Genomic DNA, 13,548 nt, shown 5'->3' with positions numbered 1-13,548 from the left:
AAAAAAGTTTTTAATTAAAAATTTTTTTTTTCTTGTTCTTGTTAGGGACAGTGGCAGAGAGGAGACAAAGAATAAGAAATATGAAAAGAGAAGTTTAGGATAGAGTAGAAACAATAAGGACTAATTTTTGTGTAAAGAGAGGATAGAATAATGAAAAGGAAACTGATTACTGCACTAGATGTTGAGAGGCAAACAAAAATACAGTTATATAGTTTCTCAATCATATAGTTTATAATATAGACAAAATCTTAGATTATTTTTACTTTTTTTCTTTTTCTTTCTTTTTTTTATAAAGCAGGTTTTAAGTGTTTAGAGTTCAGAGGGAAGGGAAATTGATGACATTTTGGTGACATAGTGAGATATACGCAAATTCTTCAAAGTCCCAGAAAATTTTTTAGAGTCGGGGAAGGGAAAGCTTTCCACATAAAGGAACATATGGAGGCTAGAATGAATATGGCATATTGTGGAATAATCAGGGTAGCAAAGTTAGCTAGTTTAAGACTATCAACCAATGAAGGGACTTGAAATCATAGCTGTGTTTAGAGGTGATTCTATTAGGTAATTAAATTCTGTAAGTTCATTTTAGAAACAAGGAAATTTAAGAGACCCTCAGGGTATGTGGAGCCCAAATCCAACACAACATGAAGTGGCGTGTCCTAGGGCAGGCAGGAGTTGGAGCAACCAGGCGGGTAGGTCAGACCGAGGAAACACAGGAGAAATAGTTTCATTCTTCAAGGAAACACAGAGAAACCATATACAATAGGGCAATGAGCTTTCTGTGCTGGCTATTCATCACTTAAAGAAAAGGAGTTAAGAAGGGCTGTCAGCTGAAATTAGTTCAGTTTTCAAGATCTTGATATGGTGATATATTATAAGCAATTAGTGATAAAGAGAGTTACTAAAATAGGAATTAGAGCGCTAATACCACGTGTTACTTTAAAAGGCATTTTGAAAGAAGGAATATAGAAAGTTAAAAAAATTAAAAAAACAAATCTATGTGATAAACCCATAGTTAGGAAAAGTCAACAGATACAACAAAATAGCAATACTGGAGAAAATTGAGAAGGCAAAATGTCTTCTGTAGTGAGAAAGTCCCTGAAATGCTGCTTCTGGGACCTGTGATACATTGTATTGATTTAAGTGAGAATGAAAAGACAGTTAACGTCAACTGAGAAAAAAGTAATTTACAATTAAAAATTGGCAAAACCAATATAAGCTATAAAATAAACATTCTTGGCATGATTACGTAAGTCTTAAATAAAACTCCTTAATATTACTAAAATATTACCTCTTATGTATGATTTTGGTGGTGAAGCACTGTTGTATGCAAAGTGACCCAATACTGACGTATCCCGGGAAAAACAAAGTAATACCTGGATGTAACATTGGAAAAAAATAAGCAATTAGGCACTGTTATAAAGTCAGATATTTCATTATTATTACTGGGAGGCATTAAGGTGGAATCCTTCAAGCTTAGTATCTTGCAATGGGAAGAGTGCCCTCTGTTGGTTTACCTATATTAAATGTTAACAATGAGATGCCAAGTATAGATAGCCAAAGTTCTTCCAAAGATTTTTCAGTTTGCCACTAAAGTTTGAAGAATATCAGAAGATTGCTAGCTACCAGTTGATTCTTTTCTTGTTCATCTGGAAATGAGAAATACCTAGAAGAAATTTAACAGATGAGAAATATATACGGTAGACCAGGTAACCATAGTGTCAGAACAATTTGGGAAATGCAGAAAACTGGAAATAGAGTCACTGCTGAGATGCTGCAGATAGTTGGCCTTATCAGGGATGGAGGGAAAGAAACTCATGGTGTTTAGAAGGAATGGCAGCAGTGGTTTCCCAATACAGAATAGAAGTTGGTAGTCCTAATCATCAGATAGAATGTGGCAACTCTATCTGGAGATAAAAATCAGTACAGCAGAATCAGAATCAAGGATGCACATTAGAATAAACTGGATGCCGTCTGACAGTAGCCTGAAATTTTGGGCCAGGAGTCCAATCCCCAGGAAGATGACCAGTGACAAGAAATCTGGGTCCTGGGATTCTAAAAGATAATACCAAAAAAAAAAAAAAAAAAAAAAAAAATTCAGGATGACTGAAAAGGGCAAAATAGGGGCATAGAGTCAGGGCTGAACTTGTAGCAGAGTGAATGGAGAAGGAAACACTTTGTGTCTAAAACACAAGAAAACAGGCACAGTTTTTCTAAAAGGATAGATGTGGAAATTGGATATTAGTCAGGTTCAATGTTAAAATGTGTAACAACTATTGCCACTGATTTTATTGTTTTAAAAGACTACAGAAGTGATACACGTATATGATAAAAATGAAAAAGGCAGATAATCAAAGAGTAAGAAAACATCCATAATTCCACTACTGGTAATATGTAGATGTAAGGCCTGGAATACCATAGTCATTATCACCTATTTTTATATACACATGTACAATTTTTTTTTAAAAAGGATTATGCATATAGTTCTAAACCTATTTTCCCTCAATGTTATAAATATTTTCTATATTCTTTTACCTTTTTAATTTTCTGTTTTAATTAGTTATACATGATAGTAGAATGCATTTATGTACTTTGATATATCATACATAGATGGGATATAATTTCTCATTTTTCTGAGTGTAAATGTTGTAGAATCATACTGGTTATATATATATATATATATATATATATATATATATACACACACACACACACACAAAGTAATAGTATTTGTTTCGTTTTATTATCTTTCTTATCCCCACATACCCTCCTCTCCTTCCCTTCACTTCCCTCTACCCAATCTAAGGTAACACTATTATTCTCTAGTGCCCCCTGCCTTATTGTGAATTAGCATCCACATATTAAAGAAAACATTCAGCCTTTGGGTTTTGGGGATTGGCTTATTTTGCTTCACATGATATTCTCCAACTCCATCCATTTACTGGCAAATGTCATAATTTCATTTCTCCCTAAAGCTAAGCAATATTCCCTTGAATATACATACCACATTTTCTTTATCCATTTATTTATTGAAGGACACCTAGATTGGGTATAAAATTTTTATGTTGCAGAATATTCCACCTATGTATTAACAATAATTCATCTAGCCCGTCTTGTTTTCCATTTCCCAGTTATAAGTAATGCTGCAGTGAACTTCCCTCTTTATGTACACCTTTAATTAACTTTCTAAAACTGGACTGTCTGGTCAAATACTTTAGGCATTATATACTTTGCGTGGTGTGTGTATTGCTACTGGGGATTGAACCCAGAGCCTCACTCATGCTAGGCAAGTGCTCTACCACTGAGCTAGATCCCCAGCCCTGCTTCAAGACATTTAATATTTAAAACTTTAAAAATTCATTGCCAAGGTAGGAATTTTTCTAATTTCTTACTTATTAACACATCTAGTAGTAAGATAGGACACTTTTTTCTTTCATTAAAACAGATTATCATCATTTCATGGGAGAAGGGCAAGGGAGTTGAACACATATTCAAGAAGTGATTGGAATGCCAGATAATGCTGTTGACATGTGTGTCACATTTGTTCTCTCCTATCTATTCATAGAGATCTTGCTCTGTGTCAGCTGCTCATGAACTCTAACTTGAACTGCTAGAGCTATTCACTGCCATACTAAGCTACTCTCTCCTCACCAAACACAGTATATTCGTGATTCATATTTATTTTTGCTTTTCCCATCCTTCTCCTAATTCTTTAACTTTAAAAACTAAACATTTCCTAAAACATTTCTATTCTGCAGACACCACTCAATTCTGCATGACTCCTAGAATTTTAATTGTACTTGGTTAAAACTAAATAGAAATCTTTATTCGTGTACTTATCAATTTATAACTGTGTCTTTTCTCTCATGTTCCACTAAGATGTGACTTAATATCTTCTTTTGCTACCACAGAAGCTGTATCAGAGTAAACACTTAATAATTTGACTAAATGGATACATGAATAAAAGATATCTAATTGCACTGGAAACTTTAATTTCTAGTTGTAGATGGATACAATATCTTTTTCATTTATTTATGTAGTGCTGAGGATCAAACCCAATGCCCATGAATGTGAGGCAAGTGCTTTACCACCGAGCTACAACCCCAGCCCTGGAAATCTTTCTTAAACTCCATTCAGTGGCATAAAAGCATCTGTAAATATGGCAAACTCCTCAGTTCTGCTACTAAGTATATGCTAGATGAGCAAGCATTTGAGGAAGGCTTGGGTGTACTACACAAAGAGTCAGTCTCCATGTTTTTCATTTATTATATGAGTTATTTTCTATCAATATTTTATACTTTTTGGACAACATGTTAACTTATATAGGTGTAATAATGCCATTCAGTACTGGAAACTGGTACTATCAAACTACCCAATTTACTTCTGTTGAATAAAAGGTGTCTTTTGAAACTCTGACATAATTTAAAACTATCAAAATCTCTTAAGTATTTTTAAGAATTTCATGCAAAACAAAAACTAAAGTTTGCAATACTAAAAAGCTGACTTATTACTTAAAGCATGATTTCTATAAAATTCAGTGCTTTTTACCTACAAAATCTAAGTAACATTAACATGAGGCACTTAGGAGCAGTTTCTGTGTATCCTAGTAACATGGGCCCATATTTTCTTTAAAAAGGGATTACCAGAGGTTTTCTCATCTGTATGTGGACACAGCAATGCCACATGCCAACTAATTTTGTAGTCTAGTCACAAAATCCAATAAATGGGTAGCAGCTGGAAGGGATATAGGGCCCAGAATCTAGTCAGAAACACTAAATTGCTCCATTATCATTAATTTTCCCTGAGCAGTTGTGTTGCCACAAAGCTCTGCCAAAAGAAAGCCTGTAATGAAAGATGAGAAGCTTTCTTCTGACATAAACACACACTTAATGTAGGTTTTGTTTCCAAGACGAAAAACAGAATTCAATTTTAATGCATACAATTATATATATTAGTTAAAATGAACTAGTAATAATTCAGACCAAGTAAAATAAATAATTAAAAAATATCACAATAGAAGTCCATGTGAGGAAAATTTACTTTTGCATAATCTCCCCAAAGAGAAATTTAGGTGTTTGTTTTAACAATCCTTCTGTTAAGTAACTGGGATCTTTATCTGCATTAAAGCTTATTTCTACAGATGAATGGACAAAGAAAATGTAATACATATATATAAGAGAATATTATTCAACTTTTAAAAAGAAGAAAATCCTGCCATTTAAGACAACATGGATGAACCTGGAGAATGATATGTCAATTGAAATAAACATCTCACAGTGGAAAAAATATGATATGATTCAATTTATAGGAGGTATCTAAAATGGTTGAAAAAAATGGTGGTTTTCTGGGGTTGGAAGGGAGGAAGGATGGGGAATTGTTATTGAATGGGTTCAACATTTCAGCTATGCAAGATGATTTTAGGGATATGCAGAACATTGTGACTATACTTAAAATTATTATACTGAACACTTAAAAAGGTTTATTTAGTATCATTTCCAAAGTCTAAAATCAGCAGAATCCTTGAAACATAACTGAAGAAATTATTTAATGTTTAAAAATAATATAATTTGGACCAAAATATTGATAAAATGAAAAAGGTTAAAGTACACTCCTATATTACTTACTACACTAATTTAATACTAATGCTTTACACAACACTTTAAAACAATTTCCAAGCATTTTGTATTCATGTCCTGCCTCCCTAGCTAGCATATGCATCTATCAGAGGTAGTATCATTTTTATATAATGTAAGGATCACAAAATATTTAGTGATGATCATTGTGCTTTTTCTCAGAAAATGTATCCACTGTTTATAAATAATTCTGTTGTCTGGCTCAGTCCTCAGTAAGTTTTCTTAGAACTTACATATATGTCACTAATATGTGGAAAAAACAAAAATAAACATCCCTTTAAGGATATTCCTGACACTATTTGGACAAATTGTTACTATTCTCATTTAAAACAAATGCTCTCAATCCCAGTAACTTGGGAAGCTGAGGCAGGAAGACTGCAAGTTTGAGGCTGGTCTCAGCAATTTAGTGAGATTCTGTCTTAACAATAACAAAATAAAGAAAAAGGAGGGCTGGGGTGTGGCCTAGTGGTAAAGCACCCCTGGGTTATTTTATTATAAAAAATAAAATAGATAACCTCAGTAACTTTTCCACCAAATGAGGCTGATTTGTTACTTGGAAAGCCCCTTTTAGTACCACCAAAGAGGGTTTGTAGTTGTCACTTCAAACTGGCAATCCTCTCCACTACAATTACCAAAAGTGACAAACTTAACAAAAAATTTACACCCTTTCTATTCATTCTCTGAAGCAGATTAGCCACAGACTATATATATCATGTCATAATTTATACTTGGAAAATAGTTTTGTGTTCAGGATCAAAATAGCATAAGAAAATAAAAAAATTAATTAAGTGGTTCAATTTTGAAAGCATAGATATTTGGCTTTTTTTTAAAATATTTTTAACTGTGACATTAACCTATTTTCACTAGAAATCAGTTCATAAAAACAGATCCATCACATCTAGAACAAAACTGAGAAATCTAGACCTCATCAACATGACAGTAAATCTCAGTCAGCCAATAATTACTAATATTAAGCTTTCATATGAAAAAAGGAAACTTTTTTAGTTATGACAAAATAATTCTTTCAATAAAAAAACTACATTATCTTAAGAATTTTTATTTGTTATTTACAGTGTGCTGGGCACTAAAATTACAATAAGAACCAAAACACACAATTTATATGAAAGAGACAATTATAAAATAATCAAGTAAGGTATAATAAATACTATAAATAAAATATATTACACAGTACTTTGAAAAACACATATTAGATGTCTTTATGTTGGAGGTTAGCGGTTATTCAGGGAAGATGCAGTACATGCAGTAAATTGCATTTACCGAGAGCTGAAGGGAAAATATGAGTTTATTAGGTGAAGAGAGAAGGGTGACAGTCTTTCCTATAAGATGACCTGGAGGTCTTATTATCCTGAAGCAGAAAAGAGTTTAATAACGTGATGAGTCAACGATCAGGGTGGCTGGAGCAGCCAGCATCAGGGCAGAGAGTGAGCAACAAGGCTGGAGAGGCAGGGTGGTAAAATCCCGTGAAAGATTTTTGTTGTTGTTGTTGTTTTTTTTTAACCACACAAGTGACGTGAATTTACTGGTGTTTTAAAAAGCCCACTAGGACTTCACTGTGCAGACCCAATTAAAGGTGGGGTGGCCAGCGTTAGGCAAGAGAGATAAATAAGATGGTCAGTTTACTTTTTAGTTGTAGTATAACAGAAGACTTGTTGATTAATACCAATGAAACAATTCCATCTTTGGAAGAAAACCAATAGAATTTTTATGTGTAACAAATTATAAAAAAAAAAAAAAAAGTCAATGAGTAAAATCCAGCAACTATTAACTCTTGAGACAACAGAATTTTAAAACCTGGATTTAAAAAGTATAACACTATCTGTAATCAATACCTTTATGGAAAAAATCAAACTGCTTTGTCTTGTTTTAAATCAGATAAATAGCATTTTTAGGGTAATTCTGATATATAAGTACAGTTTAGTCCATACTCCATTTGAACTAAGAATATGAAAGCCCATGAAGGTCTGGTGAACTGCCCAGGACCGCAAAGACGTCTGTCTGAAGACAAAACTACTAGAATGTGAGTTACATAGATGGAAAAAAATTAAATATTTATTTCAGCTCCTGAGATTCTCTCATTGGTTTTGGATTTGACAGTCTATGATATATCTGGGCATGGGTATCTGCTCACTGAGTTTCTTTAGATGTGTAAATTAATGTTTTCCATCAAATTTGAGATGTTTTCAGTCATTATTTCTTCAAATTCTGCTTCTTCCTCCCTTTTCTCTTACTTGTATTCGTTTCATAAATATGTTGATGAGCATAATCATACCCTTAATTTTTCTGAGACTTTGTACATCTACCATCTTCCTTGTTCACTGATTCTTTTCTGATTTTCCAAATGTACTGCTAAACCTCCCTGGCAAATCTTTCATTTCAGTTATATTTTTCAATTCCAGATTTTCCATTTGGTACTCTTTTACATTTAAATTCTTTCTTTTTCAGCAGTACTGGGGATGGAAACCAGGAGCCCTCTACCTCTGAGAGAAACCCCCAGGCCTTTTTATTTTTTAAATTTTGAAACAAGCTCTAAATTGCCACAGCTGGCCTCAAACTTGTAACTCCCTGGCCTCAGCCTCCAAACTGCCTGGATTACAGGCATGCACCACTATGTTCAGTGATCTTTTACAATTTCTATCTTTTTATTGCTTTTCTTGATTTGATGAGACAATGCCATTGTAAATAATTCTCTGAAGAAGCTGTACCTATAGTAAAAATCCTGAAGAATGCTTTATCTAGGATGACTAGAACTTATAATTTTGGACAGATAGAATCTTGTAGGTTCAGAGCCAAAATTATCTTGGGCTATATATTGGGCCCATTAATGGCCATTTACCCTAACTTTTATATCTGGCCTAACATTCTCATGATTATTATGTAAACTACTTGGAATGTATCACTCAACTTAGAATACCTCTAGCTTCCACCATCCTAAAGCTAAGAATACCATAAGACAACATCTAAATTCATGCAAGAGATACCCCCTCCCTTATGATAATCCACCTGCCTGATGCTCCCACCAGTGTAACTGGTATATATTTTGACCTACGACTTTCTTTTGTTCTGTGACTATAAGAGTTTATGTAACCTCTTTTGTGGTAATACATGTTATTCAGGGTAACTGAAGTCTATATTTCTGGGCCATGATCACTCATATTTGGCTCAGAATAAACTACTTTTAATTGTGTGTGTGGGGGGCAGGTACTGAGGATTTAACCCAGGGGCGTTACCCACCAGTCCTTTTTTATTTTTGAGACAAGGTCTCACTAAGTTGCTTAAATTGGCCATGAACTTGCAATCTTCCTGCCTCAGCTTGCTCAATCTCAGGGATCACAGATGTGTGCCACCATGCCTGGCCAGAATAAACTATTTTATTTCCTTTAAAGTATGAACATTATTTTATTTTGATACTATCACACTTTTTTTTTTTTTTTACTTCTTTAATCATGGTTTCCTTTAGTATTTTTAAATATACTTACAATGGCTGCCTTAAAGTTTCTATTAATTCTAACATTGAAGCCCTTTTATAGGCAGCCAGGGATTGTGGTTATTGTTATTTACTTGCTTCTTTAGTGACTTGGTTGGAAAATGTTATTCAAGTCTAGTTCTCATACAGTATGAAGGCTCTGATGTACCTCAGAGGGTATAAATTTGGACATACTCACTCTTCAATGATACTGATTTTAGCAGGGATTTTTGACTATCTCTCCCTCTAATCTCAGTTAAGCATTATGTCTCTGTTGGTATCACAGATATTCTGTTTCACTAATCGCAAGCTGTTTATTTTACTGTTTGCAACCATGTCCTCAGGTAGAAACTGTAATCACAGTCTGATTCAATTAAGTTTGGACCCCTTTGCAGAAGTCATTTTTGAAACTTGTCTTTGAGGTTTGTTCCTATCCCATTGGGACTTGTAACTGTCTCTCTAGTTTTCTTTGGTACACTAGCTACTTATGGTTTAGTTGACACTCTCTTGGAGTTAAGAGTCTCCTACTAATTGCCCATCATTAAAATCTCTAGTATTTTAGACTCACTGGGTTGGAACTTTATCACACTCCGTATAAACTCATTTCTTTGCAGAGAGTCTCAAAGGTCCTGTTGTGAAGGCACCCCTTTCCCCTCCAAACAAAATCTCGGAGTTATTGCTCTAGAGCTGGGATGGGGACATTGACCGACTTCTCTTGGCATGACATTTCTACTTTCTGAGAACAGACACTGGCTAAGGAAACAACCTCTGGTCTTCTCCGCTCACCTCTCCCATGGAACCTCCACTCTGCAGGCAAGTTGGGATGGGCATTCGAGGTCCTAGTAGTCTTGGCCTGCTAAGAGGAGGTAGAGCTCTTGAGGAGATCTCTGCCCTGTGGGAAGGGAGCCCCAACTTCTAGGTAGCACATCTTCTGGATTCAGCCATCTGTTAACACAGATCTGACGGGGAAGAGTGGCTGTCTGCCACTCATGTGGAGATACTGTAGCTCTTGACTAGGAACTGGAGGGAGTGGGAAGCCCGATCTTGTTGGCCATACTCAGAACTGAAGCTGTCATTTTGATCAGAGGGTGAGGGGAAGCCAAAAGTAGGTCTCATGTGCCACAAATGGTTTTCACTAGAATTTAGTAGCTTTTTTTGAATAAACGCTTCTTACTGACTTGTTCTATAATCTTGGGACGGTTTCCAGAGACTTTTATTTTTCTTCTTAAATAGTTTTCACTAGCTATGTTTTGTCTACTGGGGATGGTTCTGTGGATCTACTCATGCCACCATTGCAGAACTGATAATTTCTATTCAACATTTCCAAAGAACAGAGCTATCAATAAACTAGTAGTATTATATAAAAGATGCTAACTTTAGACATTCAAAAATTTACTGGGTACCAAGAACTAGACACAGTGCTACATATTAGCTATATAAGCAAGTAAACTTTCCAACTTTTATTTTTAGATTTCCCAACTCTTAATTAATATCCAATTTTATATTAAAGAATAGAATTTTAAATCTTTACTATTTTTTTTACATTTGAAATTACAAAATCTCGAAATTGTTTCTATAGTTATTTCAAAATTTAATTTTATAAAGTCTTATACTTAAGCTCTTAGAATGTATGATTAATTAAGCCTGTTTGAGACATTCTTATTTACCTTTATCTTTCCTTTAAAATATATATAAACCACCAACACCATTATCAAAGAAAACACTTGTTCATCCAAACAGCTGGGACTGATTTATTACGCTTAATCAAGAAGAAATTATTATATGAAATCTATACATTTCCTTGATGACATTTATATTGTCATTCTTTCAAAATCAATATATATGTGTAATCTTTATCTAAAAAGAACATTATCTAGATAATTCTATGTGAATTACTTATTTTCTACTTATGATAAATTATTTTATCTTAGTAGATATGAAAAAGACCCAGGGAAGGATCCAAATCCACAGTATCAGCATATGAAATTGCCAAAGAATAATCATGACACTACACATTGATTTCAAAATATTTACTCAATATTTTTAATAAAAAGTATCATGTAAATACTTTCTCTAAACTTATTTGGATGGATTAAATATGAATACAATTTAAAAATCTCTGTCAACAACAAAGATAGAAAACTTACCTCTGATTGTTGTGTATGTGACTAAAAGGAACAGTCTAAAAATTCATTGAGGAACTTTTATTCTCCCACCCCATTCCACTGTAAGGGCAAAAATTAACTTTATCTCAACTTTAGAACATGTAATATGATAAACATGATTTTGATTTTAGAAGGATTTAGTTAACAATAGAGATAACTCTTAAAGTATAATGATTTAGAAAACCTAAAACAAAAAATTACATATTTAAAATTTTAAACTTACCTGATATAAATAATCTTCAAATACAAAATAATAATCATCATTGCTTGCTGTCAACTTTACATCCTATGATAAAAAGTAAAGAATGTGTTATTGTTTAGATATTAGATGGACCCCAAAAGTTCATGTATGAGACAATGTAAGAAGATTTAGAGGTGACATGATTGATTTATGAGAGTCTTAACTCAATCAATGAATTAATCCCCTTCAGGTAACTGAAAGCAGGTGGGGTGTGACTAGAGGAGCAGGTCATTGGGGACTTGCCTTTGAAGTTTATATTTTGTTGTGGTGAGGAGAGCTCTCTCTCTGCCTCCTGATCATCATCCTAAGCCACATTCCTCCCCCACACTTTTCTACCATGATGTTCTGCTTTACCTTGGGCCCCAAAGAATGGAGTCAGCCATGTATGGACTCAGACCTTCAAAATCATGAGCCCCAAATAAACTTTTCCTCCTCTAATTGTTCTTGTTAGGTCTTTTGGTCATAGCAGCAAAAAGGCTGACTAAAATAAAGACTCCTTTCTGAAAAGAACCCAGATGAATGTCTATAGTCCTAAAGCACAATTATTTAGAAATTATTTAGAAACAATGATGCCATGAATCTATTCCTTTATGTAAGATTATAAACTTCTCAATTAGATTTTATCACTGTTATATATTTACTTGACTAAGATATATGATACGTTATTTGATCACTACTTCCTTACATTTTTTAAGGTTCAATTAGTAACTTTATTATTTATTTCAATTTTATATCCCTTTAATATTTAGGTGTCATAAAACTTGAAAAGTAGATACAATCGTAGCATCTAGAAGCAACCAAAATTAACTGGTCCCAAATTTCTGCTTTAATCTCATAATTCAAATATACATACTTGCCATTCCCTCAAAATACCAAATATTTTCTGGCCTTTGTGAATATTCATTTGCCAATCACCATTTGTCCCTAGGAACCTAATATTGACTTTTCATAAACTCATCTTCTAAGAGCTAGTCACTGACTTCTTCTGAGTCAAATATTAGTTCCTTCCTTTAAATATAATTCTATTCTCACTTCCTGACCTGAGACCACTTTATAAATTTCTGCTCTCCTTGATTTTTATATACTTAGCATCACCACAGTACCTTCCACATAGTAGTACCCAATACATGTTTGAAGAATAAATGACAAATAAATAAAAATTAACAGAAATTACATGATGCAGCAGGTATCCTTCCCCAATAACAAATAAACAAAAGCCCAGAAAAGTAAACCAAAACATCTCCATTTCCCCCGAGATATCTCTGAACATTTTGTACAGTGAGTTGGAACCTGCTGCTTTGTATAAGAACATGGATATTCTTTATATACAGAGATATGAAAAATTGTGCTCTATATGTATAATAAGGATTGTAATGCATTAAAAAAAAACATGGATATTCCAACAGATCTGACAAAGATTTGAAATCCAGTTCAACTACTTCTAGCTGTATGACTTTGGTCAGGGACTCCAAGCCTAGGTCTTCATATCTGTACATGGGACATCATTAGCTACTTCAGAAAGTATGGATAAATGCCCAGAACAATATGAGACACAGAGCAGGCCCCCAGAAATCTATTTTAAAAGTTAACCCAAATCCCCTATAATTATAATAATTTTCATTTTTTCATCAGTACATATATTTAAATACAGATCCTGAACTTGTATCAAAAAACCCCAGATATAAAGCACACCATACTTTTGGACCTAAGTAATACATAATCAGTTCAACAAGTATTGATTGATTGGTTGGGATGAACACAAACATCAAAACACAAAGAGATAAGAAAGACAATATTTAGCTCCTAAAAGTCTACATTCTTGCTGACAAGAAAATATACATAGCAAAAATATGGAAAGAAGTACAAAGAAATATTGCAGAAGTCCATTATAATATAGATGAAACTGGGCTGGTGAGCACATCAGCAATTGGTAGGGATGAAATGAGTCATGGGTGACTGTGGAGGTAGTAAATGTGTACCATGTCTGGAAAAACTTAAAGCCAAAGAACAAAGGGAACGAATGGGGTG

The 13,548-nt window shown here is 33.7% G+C and overlaps 1 protein-coding gene across 2 annotated transcripts in view; it reads right to left on the bottom strand.

Annotated features, from left to right (window-relative positions):
- Positions 1–13,548, bottom strand: part of Tbc1d19 (TBC1 domain family member 19) — a 139,955-nt gene that overhangs the window by 34,204 nt on the left and 92,203 nt on the right. For both annotated transcript variants that reach the window (XM_076864836.1, XM_076864837.1), the window contains 2 exons: positions 11,503–11,565; positions 1,289–1,373 (listed from right to left, as the gene is read on the bottom strand). In XM_076864836.1, the coding sequence (XP_076720951.1) occupies positions 1,289–1,373; positions 11,503–11,565 (148 nt within the window). The remainder of the gene's footprint in view (positions 1–1,288; positions 1,374–11,502; positions 11,566–13,548) is intronic.

This window comes from Callospermophilus lateralis, chromosome 8, assembly GCF_048772815.1.
Source record: "Callospermophilus lateralis isolate mCalLat2 chromosome 8, mCalLat2.hap1, whole genome shotgun sequence".
Lineage (NCBI taxonomy): Eukaryota > Metazoa > Chordata > Mammalia > Rodentia > Sciuridae > Callospermophilus > Callospermophilus lateralis.
Note: the sequence above shows the minus strand (reverse complement) of the source record. Positions and strands in the feature narration are given on the sequence as shown.